Consider the following 14,462-nt stretch of genomic DNA (forward strand, 5'->3'; position numbering starts at 1 on the left):
CAACTAGTAAGTGAGAAGAAAGGCGTAGTTGCTGGGAATGCGGCGAAAATTGAGGAATAGTTCTGCGCTACCTACTGCTACGGAAAATGATCGAATGACCACTACCTAATTAGGTTAGTGGTGCATAATGGAAAACAGCAGCACTCCCGAACGGATTCACAATTATCTTGACTTGAGAAGAGTCGTTAGGTTGGTCTTAAAAACTGAGAACGACGAATTAGGAGAAAGCAATAGTTTCATTTCACTTATATTAGGAAAGATCGTGCACGACAGTATGAATTTATTCTACCCCATTCGACTGTAACAAAAAAACTTCCATCTTTAAATCGAAATTTAAGTTCACAGACTGAGATAAACTTAATTGATGGACATTGTATGGGACAAATTTTACAGTTGATTTGCAAAATAATATCACATTTTTAGGAGCTAAATAATGGCTTACTTTGTAATCACCGGAAACATCAGCAATGTCCTGTACTTCAGTACAAAACTTTTCTCATGGTCTGACAATGGATATGCTCGTTTTTGACTCCTTTTAAACCTATCCTTGATATAAGCCAACAACCATTTTTTGAATTAGTATTCTAATATGTTTCTGTGAGTAATCCAATTCATTTGGTTTGTCTTAATCGATGTACTACGAAGTCTTTGCAGCTTTCTTGAAACTTGCTTTTCTGTCTTCCTGTTGATAATGTTTAGATTCTTTTACTCCGTATCATTGTAAATTCAACAGAAGAATCGTTACTTCTCTAAATATTTAAAGCAATCCTAAATTTTGAAGTTTCCTGACAAATAGGCATCCTGAAACATGGTTCTTCAGTGGAAAATTTTGCGAAAATTTTGATGTAGCATGTACCATGTTGTACTCTTAAGCATAACTGATCAGCCATAGTGACAAATGAAACCTAACATTTCTTACCTCGATTACATTTAAAAATGTTCATTTTGGCAATAATCAGAATCCTAGGTAATGAATGCTTGCAGCATATGCAGCTTCCGGATTATTCGCGCCAGTTTTTGATAATACACACAGAAATATTTCGTTTGTACAAGAGGAACTAAGAAGCAGCGGTTTGCTGCTGTCCGCAAGAATTCCATACTCCACAGTTCAGAATGTCATGATCACACTGCAAGACTGGAATTTTGTCAAAAGCACTCAAAACGATATTCCTGATTTCAGAATATCCCATTCCATGAGAAGGTCGTTAAAGATATTAATAACATTAGTTACTATTATTTTAGAGATTATTTTGTTTTATTATTTTAAAGAGATTATTAGCAATTTATTTTGCAAAAAACATCGGGCAGTGATTATGGCACAACCCTTAAGGAAGTTACATGCCACGAACGAGCTTGATAAGTTCGTTGATTTTCCTTATAATGATGCCTTCATTAATGGGCATACCTTCTGAAAATGGGGTTCAGTAGGGGTTCAAGCTTTCTACGCCTATTCGGATTCACAAATTTTTTTTCTTTATTTCAAGTTCTATATTTTACCCAATTGTAATGCTATAATTCATTTTACATGTTTCATTCCTTCAAAACATACTTTTTTTAATTTCGACGATCCACCAGGAACATCAGAATGCATATGTTAGAAAAGAATTGTTCAACTTAGACATGTATGAAAAGGAATGCAGCACATTAAAATCGTTCAACACTTAACTGGATTTTTACAGTTAACTGGTTTGCTTACCTTATTTAGCTGGTATTTTTTTTTTTTCGATTTCACGAAGACCTTGCTTGAATAACGTCGAATCATCATCCTACTCCATCCTCTCCTTTCAGTTGTGGTATTTTGCACTCATTCTAATTTCAACTTGATCATCAAGATCTCCTGTTGATCATCAATTTATTTTCCGTATCTCTTATATCACTATTCGTTCTCCTTTTTTGTCCAAAAACAGTATTTATCAATCAGCATGTTTGTCTTTACTCCTCCAGCTTCCAGGTTTGATATCTATCTATCCTTTCATCTTTTTTTACAATCCCTTATGCAGATGTAGCTTTCAGCCCATTTCCCATAAAATTCTTCCAAATTACGAAAATGGAATTGGATAGATTTCTGGTTGAGTTTTGTAAGTAACCATTTTCTCGAAGTTCATTTCAAATAGACAGTAATTAGACAGTAATCATTTGTGCGCAGTTGTTACTTGTCTGCTACTGAGACAAATAAACTTTAAGATTACAAAGCCCAAGTGACAGAAACCTTAACAGGATTATCCTCGATTTATTTTGAAAACTACTCCTATTTATTTCACTCTAACCATAATCTTCAGTTTCGGCAGGAATTCATAACTTCAAATGAAAGACCTGTTCAACCGAATACAGTTTTGAAAATTTCTTCTCTCTCATATTTTGAATTGTGCCCAGAGATAAGTTTGATAACTTGCACTTTGCAACGATATAAATATAGGTTAGGTTAATGAAATTGGACACTGAGTGGTCGATTTTTACTTAAAAGATACATCTAAGAAAAAAAGAGCGGGCATGAAGATACTTTCTTGGACGACGCTGGACGACATTGTATAACTTAAATGACGTAAGAGATAGTCCAAAATAGCCATTTGTAATCTAAGAACTGTTTCTTATATATTTTTTCCTCTCTTAATAGTGCTGATTTTATTCGTCGATGAAATTAGCCAAATAAGCATAAAATTATCTAACCATGCCTTTTAAATTGTCCGGTAGGAGCTGCAGCCTAAACCTGATTTCCTCAAAATTCGGATTTTGAAAATTTCGGATTTTGATTTTTTTTTTCAAAATTCGGACTTTTTCACATTTTAACTAATATTTCAATTTTACATGGATAAAAGTGCACTTTTTTCCACTAAATTTGTGCTGAAAAGTTTGTACTCCTTAATTTACGGTATAACATCCAGTTAAAGTTCCAGAATGTGAAAATTCCACGAAAATCCTTATCATTCCAATTAAAAAACACGGATATTAATTAGTGTTGTTGAATTTCACTATCGCTTTCTTGATTTACTTTACTCTTTTTTTATTTGTTAACTTTTGAGTGTTCTGGTATTTTCTGTTTTGTTGGATGGGCGTTTCTATGTCTTTTATTATAATACCTGGTATTTTTAATGGTAATAGGTATGCTTTTATTGGTGGAATATGTGCTTATGCTTAAAGTTATTCCGATAAAATTGTTTTTTTCTATTTATTTGCTTGCTTTTTATTACTTAATAAGGGTTTTCGTTCGTCTTTTAGTTTTCATTTCTTTTTCCTTTCTTTTTGTTTAGTTTTGATTGATTTAAATTATTAGTAAGTTTTATTTTTCTGCTTTTTCTGGCCAACATAGGTCATATTTAATTTATTTATGTATAAATAGTAGTAGCTTTTCCTATTTAATTAGAAATGATCGGGCATATCAATGTAGCATATGATAGTTACTTGAACTGAAGTGGGGGCGATTTTTTATAGTGTAATGAATGCTGGCACAAGAAATGTCTCAGCCAAAACTGAACCACTGAACAAATGACCTGATAAAGAATAGTAGGAAGTCATGATCTCCCATCAGCAGGGACTTTTCATGGTTATTCATTCAAAATTATCTTTATTTGGAATCTGGTTTAGTAACGGCAAAGCGTAACAGAGGTAGAGTAACAGTGTAGCCTTGCGGAACAGGTTTCTATTCAATATTTTATACGATGTACGAAATTCACCAAATACTTCTATACCGTTAAGACGTCTCGCTGCCTTATATTTTTCCGGTCTCAGATTTTTTGCCAGATCTACTTCGACATGATATTTTATTTCTTTCATTATGTTTACCCTGTTTCAAAAATACATTTTTGACTGCTTTTCAAGTCATGTTGCTAAAAGTACGACAATTCCTCCGATTACTTTTTTCGTTATATGCCTCCGCCTTTGTAATTGAAGAAAGTGTTAATAAGCAACTAAGCAATTTTTTTAATCTCTAACTTCATTTTATCTCATGATGAAACTTGAAGTGCTGGCCGTCACCACATGATCAGATTCCTCCTTTTGGACAAACAAGGTGTCAAAGCAGTATAAGTAAAGTGGACCCATTGTTTCACTGTTAAATTATAGAGTCAAAATGCTAATTTTATATTCTAAATGTTAAGAAACGAAAAACTAAGAGTTTCGATCAACATGATATTACATGTTGCCAATTTGGAATTCTTGCAAAATATCTGCCCTCTTGTTCCAGTGTTTACGCCATCAAAGAATTATTTACCAACAAATTATACAGAAAACAGGAAAGACAGAGGAAGTGAAACAACATATAGGACATTATATACAGTTTATTGTTGAAACTGGCAGCATTTGGACAGATAGATTATGGAACAATGTTAATTTCTATTTATGATTTCGTCGAATTTTCAAAGACGTTTCACCCACTGTTTCTGTGACCCATCCTATCCCTCCTTTATTGGTCATTTTCATCAGTCTTTCATTGCTGAAATTGAAATTGTGACATATAGTTGCTTGAGATAACAGATTATATTTTTCTGCTTTTTGCTCATTGCATTGCATATGCACGAACTCCCGCCTCTCAGTTTCATCAAATAAATTGAAATGAATTTAAATGAATGAGAGAAGCCAGCGTCTTATCACTATCTGCATTAATACAGGTCAACTTGAAGTAGAAACTTGAAAACGAATAGAGTATAATGCTAGTATTTTATCCATTAGCTTTATCTGTTTCTAAAAGTATTTTGACAGTAATGGAAGAGTTTAAAAAAGTAAAAATATCAAAGTGTTGCAAACTTAAGCACAAATTCAGTTTTAAACGTTTGTTAGCGGTCACAACAGACAATAACTGTGGGCTTAAAAATACATATCAAAAAGAGGCCATAAAGAGAAAAACATACAATTTTTTTAGATCGCAAAATGAATATAGCAGACTTTCTATCAATAAATGAACTCAATGTATAGTAATTTCACATTGAAATATTTTTCTCTTCTGTAATAAAGTAGGAATTAGTTTTAAAATAGATTAGTTCTTTTGCTGGACTAATTTATGCATTTATTTACTGACAAGGTTCCAACCTGAATAGTTTTAACATTTCATATTCTTTATTCTCAGGTACGTAGAATGGTGGATGAGAACTATTTCAGTATCACTTCATTCATAATCAGACTCTAATAACTACAGGAAAATATTATCAATACTTGCAAATAAAATAATGTTAGTAAATAAAATTTATTTACATCAGTTATTTACTTTCAGATATTTATGGCGGTTGTCAATTATTGTTTTCTTTTAAATTGATAACCTCTATGTTGTTTGATGTAGTATGTAATATTAATGTAACACATTATGTGCTTTGCAAATCCAATACTGTTCTGCAAGGAATTAATGTATTGCTAGAAACGAATCTTCAAAAATTTTCCATGCGGCTTGAGTCTCCAAACAATTAATGTTATGTAGCCAATGCGAATGACTGGTAGGCTTAGCAACATTAATGAAATAATGTCGATGGTCACCACTGGGTCGAACGTTGCATTGCCGAGATTGCTTCAACCACTAGTGTGATTTTGTCGATACTGTGAAAAGTGTTCAAACTTTCCTATATTGCTTATTGAAAGTAATGACTTAAAAGCCTACCAAGCCAAGTACATCTGTTGCTCACTCTCGTATAGAACTGTAATGCGCTGTTCACTTGACGATGTGTTATCTGATTTCTTTGTGTTTACGAAAAGATTCAGCTAGCATTGTTCTCTCCGTGACGATGAAATTCTACTGCTACTTTCAATAGTAACCTGTTTATCTATTGCAAGTGATCATTTTAAACAAGTGATGTGGGAAAGATGAGTACTTTTTCTCTTGTTTGTTCTCATCAGGTCATCTGCAGCACCATGAATCAGGTCATCTGTAACGCCGAATTTACATCTCTGCCAGCCGTTCATCGTTCTTCGGTTAGACACAGTTGGAAATTGATTGATATTCATTTATCGATTCAAATCATCGTAATTATCAATTCTTTCAAGGCCATAGTCTTGGACGTATGCGGTTCTCAGACCTTCTTATTTCTTGCACCAAGTTCTTACAGAATTTTATAAGCAATGCTATGTTTTTTGTTGATTATAAATGTGTACCCTTCTTATTCCCACACCAACTCGAGGCATTTAATGAATAGTGTAACAATTTTCCCCATTTCTTACAGCTTTTCCAATTGATACAAGAGTGAAAGGAGCGAACGATTGGATTTCTGTCGAAATGTCTAGATCCATTTCCTGCATAGTACTCATTAATCCTTATAGCAAATGACAAACAAAATACTGTCTAAGACTTTTATGTAATCGATCAGCAAATATAATGCAGATTTTCTAAATGTAGAACTAAGAGTCCTACTACCGTGATCAGAGTGGTCACTCTTCATGAGAATCTTTTAAATCTAGCTATCCTTTGTGCTTAGGAATAATTCGACTGGAATATTCCCACTGTAATTAATAACTTTTTCCCCTTATCCTCAAGAAGTTCTGTTTGATGAAAGATTATTCGTGTTTTGCATATCGCACTGATTTCCATCACCTTTGGTTTTTTCTGGAACACAAACAAACATTCCCTCATATCCATGAATGAAATAACACGCGCACATGCAAAGAAACGCCTGGATAAAGTTATCACAGTATCAGCTCAGGTTCACAATGAATGCAAACTGATTGATATCTATAAAATCTCCGGCAGTGTGGTACACTCTCCCCAATCTTCACTGTTTTTTCGAATGAACTGATATTTGCCATTAAATATGATGCATATTTTCTCATGACAAACGAAAATAATTGGATCATCAGTTGATTAATTGTTGGGATAAGCCTACTAATTAGAGAGATTGCTAACCACAAATAGTATCGCCGAATGATATGGGTATCATTTTCATTTAGTTATTGAATTTCAATTACCCCTGCCGATCACAGAAATAAACAAGCAAAATTAAAGAACTTTTTTTATCAATTTTAGTGCAGTGTTGAGAAGTTTCCTTTAATGCCATCTTAATGTTTAAAACCAGTTCATTTCATAGATCTGATGCAGATTGCTGTTTCATAACTTTTACTTCCGCAACTACAAAAAAACAACACACAAATATCATTAAAAATTTAGAGAAAAAGGAAAAAAGGATTAGAAAGTTTAACATCTCGAATTTTGTACTATTTTTTAATCGGAATGTTTGGTTTTCCTGTTTGTTTATAGAAAGTAGAAGCTCATTTCAGATCATACCAGTTAGACAACTCGAACTTCTACATGTACTATCTATAAAGTTCAGAAGTACTTACTTTTGATCTAAGTGTTCCCTGGGCTGTAGCACAGGTTATACTCAGGATTTACCTGGAACCCTTCAGCTTATTGATATGATGGTTTTGTAAGTGTTCTTTATGATATCGACAGCTTATCTTTTACGATTACTCTTTGTATATGCCGTACAACTTACCAATAGCGTATTTTGCATGCTTGATTTCATCTTCGTTTAAAAATAATCTTTGTCTTCACTAAGAGAACATATGAAAGATTCATTTCGAATAAATTCGTTAGCAGATCAAAACAGTTGTTATTTAAATTATTTGAATTTTTGGAACTAAACATCTAAGCAATAACAAGTTCAAATTTTCATTATAGAAAGCAATTTATTAGGAAGCAAAATCCTTTCATAATCAGTCAACATTTCTCTCGATGCCTTTGACAGATTTTTTCCCAAACTGCTCCTAAATTATTAATTGCTCCACATACCTCAATTCAACTTTCTTATAGTTACTGTAGACACATAAGCTGTTTACAGTCAGTCTAGTTCTCTTACACGTGCATTACCGTTCCCACCACTTTCTTGGTTAATGTCGTATCTATTACGCGAGATTCAACGCTAAGATAAATTTCAACTGAATCTCACTAATACATGAAATTCAGTTGGAATTTATCATAGTGTTGAATCAAGAAGATATGAACATTATTAAAAGTCGACATTATTTTGGAATACTTGTAAGGCGTAACAAGTTATGTTCGACATTGGTAATTAGGTGGAAAGGATTGTTAAACATCGGTCTAACAGTATGGTAGGTCCCAAACGAACTTCGAAGTGCTTCTTTGAAAAAATTAAGGGAGGCGGCAGTAGTTCAAGTTAAAGTGATTATTATCAATACTCAGTTGTATGAGCGAACATTATCGAATTTTTTTCTGAACATTCCAAATACATGAACATATTAGTAATTTGACTTTTTCCACATTGATTTTACATTAGCAATTTATCAGATTATCATGATCGTTATTAGATCATGATGGCCGTTGTTTGGTCGCGTGAAATATCCTGAAATCAAACTAATTATTAATCTAACCGCTTCTATCATCCGTTCACTATCACGCGAATGAGCAAGTAAAACAAAATGAATCTTGGAACGCCCGGAATTTCTATGTGCAACTTTTTTTTCAGTTTAGTATGTTCAAAAAAACTTTTCTTATCTTTGCACTATCAATACCAATGGTAATTGTGGAATCAAAGCAATACGAAATTAAAGAATTCGAAAACCCTACTGTAAGTTTTCTAATTATTTCAAACATCACCTCTGTACTTTTTGTGTTTTTCTAAAAAGGAATTGCTACACAAAGAACACCACTCAAACTGTCTGAAGTTCTTTGATTTATCAAAACTCTAAACTATATATGCTCGGAAAGGTGTGTTATGTTGCCACTACTCTTTTCCTGCGGTAAATCATTTGAATTATAAACTTTTCCACCCGAAAAGTCATCACTTTTTTACGACATCTTTGATCCATGTGTAATGTCCAAACTTGATTCCAAGAGTCTAAGCTTGAATATTTCACTTCTTCTGCAATCACAACGACTTTTAACAAACTGAAATGGATTTTAAATCCTTCTGTAACACCTGTAAATTCAGGCTTAGATATCTATTCCCACTGATGTTCCCCTCCCAATAGCTTCTTCTGCTTTTTTTAACAGTTAACAACACTGCAGACCTGCAGAAATTTGAACGAGCTTTAACATTGAATTTAGAAAAAGATCTGTATTCTGATGATACTTATGCTAACTGCAATACCTTCATTTCCGTGTAATTTTTTCTTCTCCTGCTTCTCTGGAGCGAAAATTTAGTATACCGACAAATATGTTAACCTTCAGATTTCATAAATCAATTTCAATTCAGCTCCCGCTATTTTGCAATTAAATCCTCAGAGCATTCATCTATTTCCATTAAGCCTTCAGCAATATTATATCTTCATTATAGCAATGTTGAATGCTACTATATAATACTGCTGAAAGTTTTTCATTACTCTTCAATATAATAGTAAATTTTTATTGCATTTATTTGAGTTTCTTCCATTTTCTACTACCTGCACGAGAGTCCTTCTCGATTCCCTGTAGGAACCTTTAGTTCATCATCCTCGTTGACAAATCTCTAACACAGAAATGTTTCGTTTTTGTTCACTACTACAACTATCTTTTAGATATGTCCGTTAGATAGATCTCCAGCAATAACAGTTCCTGCTAGAATTGGTTTATGAATCGACAGTGCTAACCTTCTACGGTTTACTTGAAACCCCTGAAGTTGAGATGCATTACCGCTCTTTATCTCTGTGCTACAGTATGACATAACGTATATGATTGGATTTTAGAAGAAAATAAAGGAAAGAATTTATGAAATCTTAACAGCTCATTAGACTTGAAAAATCCTTAATTTGTACCTATTATTGATCGTGAACAGAAAAATAAAATGTGTTTGCGTGAATTCTGATTTGTTGGGAGTAGATTGAAGAGACTGTCAACGATCATTTCATTTTCATTTGTTTTAACTTACTAATTGTCTCAAATATGGTCCTTCCTACTTAACTTGTCCTCGGTAATCATTCAATTTTTTGCTTATTTCTTTGCTTTAATTTTCTCTTCCAACTTTTTGATCCATTCATTCATCGTTCGTTTCCAATGTTGTTTTTTTACAAATTTTTCCACTTCAGTACATAACCTCAGAAAAATTGATTTTAATACCTTCTTACTGCACTTTCTCATTAAGCTACTGGTGGTTTATGTCTTATTTGTAAATGGTTGGCACGGTTAAATCAAAGTAGTTTTTTGGTCGAATAATTCAGTTTTTTTCTTTTTATTCGTACATTGCTAAAAATATTCCGCTTAATTTATGGAAAGTGGAGTTTTTTCCTTCTTTTTCTTAATGATACAAGTATTTATTTTCGGCACATTGAAGATTAGAGGCATGGGTTTCTGCGAGCTTTAACCCTTGTTACCTCTTTTAATGACTTTCATACACATATACATTTTTTTATCAATTAATTAACTAATAAATTGATTTATTTGTTTTTCTATTTATTATTTATTCGTTTCTTTATATATTTGTATATGTACTTATGTATTTACATTTGTTTTCAGAGATTATCAGTGGAACCACACTTACGATAAATTTGTTATTTAATAAACACTGTTTAAAATGAGGTCAGGATGTGTGTGGAAAGCGCGAAAATGGTCCATGAAGAAATGAACAGCTTTGTATTTTAAATTAACTTTCTTCTCTCTAATTGTCTTCTTTTGCAAACCATTTTTGTTTTCTTCGTAAATGTGAAGATAAATATCTCTAAGGAGATATGCTTCTTCCCTTCTTCTGATCGGCAAAGATTCTGTTGCTGTAAGTCGCAGTGATAGCATTGTCGTTTTCTCCAATAAGTTATTCTGTAAGGCTATTGCTTCCACTAATTTTTCTCCCATGTATTTGTTTGTTCTGCACGTTGATTTGAGGAAGACATTATAGTGACATAGGTTAAGTGAAAATGCCCTTCCTAAATTTCTCGAAATCAATTAAGAAGGAGTAAAATTTGGCAGCAGTTTCATGATCTATCAAATAGGGATTTCGTTGTAGTTGTATCGACTATAATTTCGGAATTTATATTGCTTTCACATCATCTAAGATATAATCGTTAACAATTACCGCTACAAAAGTCACCAGATATCAAGATTTCAAAGTTGGAATTGAAGTTCATGGAATTCATTATGTGCTGAAAACTTGCTCACAATGTGTAGGATTTCAGGATTGTGGTAATCAAGCGAATGAATGGAAACCATGCATTGAGAGGAAAATAGCTGACCAAGTTTTCGGAGCGTGCTGTGACCGGTCTGCGCCACCGGAATGCCGCGGTTTATGTATCTACGAAAGTAATCCTATTGAAGCACGAGTTATTGTAAATATTCTTCCTTATTTTTCATCTCTAAGCGATCTTTTCTTGCAGAACATAAGTTAACTTAATATTGAAGTGATAAAGGAAGGAATTTGCAAATTTATTTGTTAAAATTTTATCGTAGTTTGAAATTTTGCAGTTAATGCATGCAATCCAACCATCCCGATGTCGTTTGTATAAATATCTGAGTTCAATAATTCACTGTGCCGCTCAAACGCATGATAATACAGCCTGCTGTCGAGATATGGGTGTTCATGAAATCGGCCCGCAATGCTTGCAAATGTGCAAACCACAAGTATTCGCTACAAATTTTAATCTATTTCCTCATTTCCTTCTACTTACTAACAGTAAAAACGTAATTCAATGGACTCTCTCATTACTTGGATTAGGTTTGCACTGCAATATTATTAAGCTTTGCCGTTTGATTTGAGTAAATTGAGTTTGAACATGGCCTGCGAAACTTTGATATGATAGCGTTACCTAAACGATGCTGGATCAATCAATTACACAATTAGTCTCTGATTCTAACTGTCATAACTGGCCTCAGATCCTAACCTCACAATTAGCTTTTAATTCTAATTGCCTTATTATATTATAGCCACCTCTTTGTTAGCAATTTCTTGTCGTGTGCATTCAAAGGGCTTATTAAATCTTATTATTCAGTTTTCTAAAACGTCTATATGGACATTCGTTGCCGAATTTTTTATGCTAGAAAAATAACAAAAAAGTGAACGATTCGGCTAAATGTTTCCAGGCACAACCTCTTCAACCGTGGGGTGCGGGGTCACTACGCAGAGATCTGGTCGTGTGCTTGGCGAAATGGGACCAAATAATGTTCTGTCACCAAGCTGGTTTACGCGCTCGAAAAATCATGAAAACGCCAACGGCGATTACGTCACAATAACTATCTGTAGTCCCGACCTTTTATTTATCTTGTTCTTTTTCGCGTATATTTTATAAGCATATGTTCGCGTTGTTTTTAGTGTTTTTTAATTCTTGGAACAGTGTAAGTACATATCGTGCAGTTACATTAGTTCCGGATAATAAAAAAAACTTAATATTCAAATCATTAGAATGAGAAGGCGCTTGTGACATTGCGAAGAGATGACAATTAAATCTTTAATAACTGAACTGAGAGCTCGTTCTAGTTTTCATCCTTATCACATAGAATAGTTTAGGGATCAGTTTATCCTGAGAGCATAACCATTTCCCATATAATATTGTTCCATATTTTTTTGTAATGATTCAAACGTCATTTCGAGCTCCACGATCCATGATTTTAGCGTAGATCATTACTGATCAGTTGATAAACATGTGAATAAAGGTACGCAATCAAAACAAGAAGTCTGCTCTACTTGTATCGGAGTAGCTATTGTCGCTTCGGTGATAATAACACAATAATATTTTAATCAGAGGCAGCTAGGTTCGATTCACCAGTTACTTCGGAGGTACGCAATGCTACACACTGTATATTTTCCGGTTTCAGCAACATCGCTACCTTCTATATGATTGTCTACTCATTATTGCATGTTATTAGAGTTATAACCTCATAGAAATTCATGATATTTCGAGCTTATAAAAGAAAATTAATATCTAACAGCGATGATTTAAGGCCCAAAGGCTGCAAGCCGTTTATTTTCCCCCTTCTTGATTGGTACCCAAAGTAAGGGATCTAAAATAGTTCAGATTTGCCACATTTTGAGGAATAGAAAAGGTAAAATATGATGGAACTAAGCGTATCGATCATATCGCATGCTATCGCATGTATCGCATGCTTTCAAAGGCCTATGTCACTATGCAATATACAAACTGGATACATTTATTATTAACACTGATCCTAAATAATGAGCACTTTTCTTCATTTGCTCTATGTTTCGGATTAAATGTCTGTGATTCGATTGGCAAAACGCCACTTTTATGTAGTAACGAAATAGGAGATCAGAGGTAACTATTGAAAACTGAAAGATTGAAAATTTATATTAACTTTAAAATATCTCATAAAATATAGCATAGTTCCATCTAGGTAAATTCCATCCGAAAATGTTACATTATGAATCAAACGATCTTTCGTAAAAGAAGCATTACTGTCAAAATGATCCAAACGGTAATTCAATAAATATTGTCCAGAGTAAGAGGCTAACAAGGGGTGGTTTACCGTATCGCAGTTCTAGGATTGTTTCCTTTTCCTCGAGAGCTGTTACTTTCCTTCCCGCTATAAAATGGTCTTTATATACGTTAAACGGACTTTTCACTGAAATTTGTGAGACTTATTTAGTATAGTATTATACCAAGTTATTGGACGGACTGTATTTAATCGATATTTGCGTTGATCGGGAAAAAATTCATGAATTTCCGTTTTTCCAAATTTTACATGCTAAATGATGATGATGGACTTCTTCAAAATGACCTGTAATTTTTGAGACGAAATTATGAACAGTGAATGATTTCTAGAAGACTGGATTAAAATGATGGACCATATAATGATGCAATCTAAAAAGTTGTTCGATCCATGTGATCAAGACATCAAGATAAAAGGATATCTGATAACTCGTGATCTCCAAACCATTTGTCCGCAGCTTGACGATGAGGTATATAATTCTCTGCATACGTTAAAATTCTTTTTTTTCTTTTTACATATATTTACTATTTTGCTTGTATTCGAATTTAAAGTATTAGTGATTTATGGTGCTCCAAAATGACAGCTAGTTTGTGAACATGAATGATTTTCAGGAAATAAATTTTATATTCACAACACTAGATTTAGATAAGTCGAAACGTATTAATCGTGCAGAGTTTTTGGATGGCTTTCAAAACGCTCTCTGTCACGGAGAAAATCGTGGTCCTCTCTCCCTGTATATCTTTTGTGTTATGTTTTAATCTTATCGTTCTTTTCTTTACCTTTACATATACATACACATATTTTTTTTCTTTTAAATTAAAAGGAGACTAATGATACCTACTGCTTCAGGATATCCATGAATAAAGAGACGAGGGAGTGTCATAGAAATTAATCGAAAAGCAGTTCAATTTCTTTGGCGTCAGACATGATATATAAATGTTTGGCTGAATTTAATTATCCGGTGGTAATGGTTTTTGAGCATCTTCAATGATTCCATAATGAACTCAATACTGGAAAGATTCTTAAATAAAATTACATTGAGATTTTAATCAATAAATCGATCAGCAAAACGCAGAAAGATATTGTTCTATTTCGGGAACAAATCCAATTGTTGATTTCAACTTGCTTTGGTCCATTTTATAGTTTTGTTCGTCACTCTCATCAATGTTCAGAAAATCCTTTT

At 33.2% G+C, this 14,462-nt stretch overlaps 3 protein-coding genes across 3 annotated transcripts; all 3 read left to right on the forward strand.

Annotated features, from left to right (window-relative positions):
• Positions 1 to 433: 433 nt before the first annotated feature.
• On the forward strand, positions 434 to 1,412 carry LOAG_06378 (hypothetical protein; the record flags this gene model as incomplete). Its single annotated transcript, XM_003141914.1, has 2 exons — positions 434 to 521; positions 985 to 1,412. The coding sequence occupies 2 exons, from the start codon at positions 434 to 436 to the stop codon at positions 1,410 to 1,412; spliced, it is 516 nt and encodes a 171-aa protein (XP_003141962.1).
• A 9,017-nt stretch (positions 1,413 to 10,429) lies between these two features.
• On the forward strand, positions 10,430 to 12,064 carry LOAG_06379 (hypothetical protein; the record flags this gene model as incomplete). Its single annotated transcript, XM_020447134.1, has 4 exons — positions 10,430 to 10,453; positions 11,014 to 11,163; positions 11,300 to 11,455; positions 11,915 to 12,064. 4 exons carry the CDS (start codon positions 10,430 to 10,432, stop codon positions 12,062 to 12,064), a joined length of 480 nt encoding a protein of 159 aa, XP_020302603.1.
• A 1,564-nt stretch (positions 12,065 to 13,628) lies between these two features.
• LOAG_06380 (hypothetical protein) lies at positions 13,629 to 14,037 on the forward strand (the record flags this gene model as incomplete). The annotated part of the gene is made up of 2 exons (XM_003141916.1): positions 13,629 to 13,748; positions 13,891 to 14,037. The coding sequence occupies 2 exons, from the start codon at positions 13,629 to 13,631 to the stop codon at positions 14,035 to 14,037; spliced, it is 267 nt and encodes an 88-aa protein (XP_003141964.1).
• Between the last annotated feature and the right edge of the window lie 425 nt (positions 14,038 to 14,462).

Source organism: Loa loa, assembly GCF_000183805.2.
Source record: "Loa loa unplaced genomic scaffold supercont3.49, whole genome shotgun sequence".
Taxonomy (NCBI): domain Eukaryota; kingdom Metazoa; phylum Nematoda; class Chromadorea; order Rhabditida; family Onchocercidae; genus Loa; species Loa loa.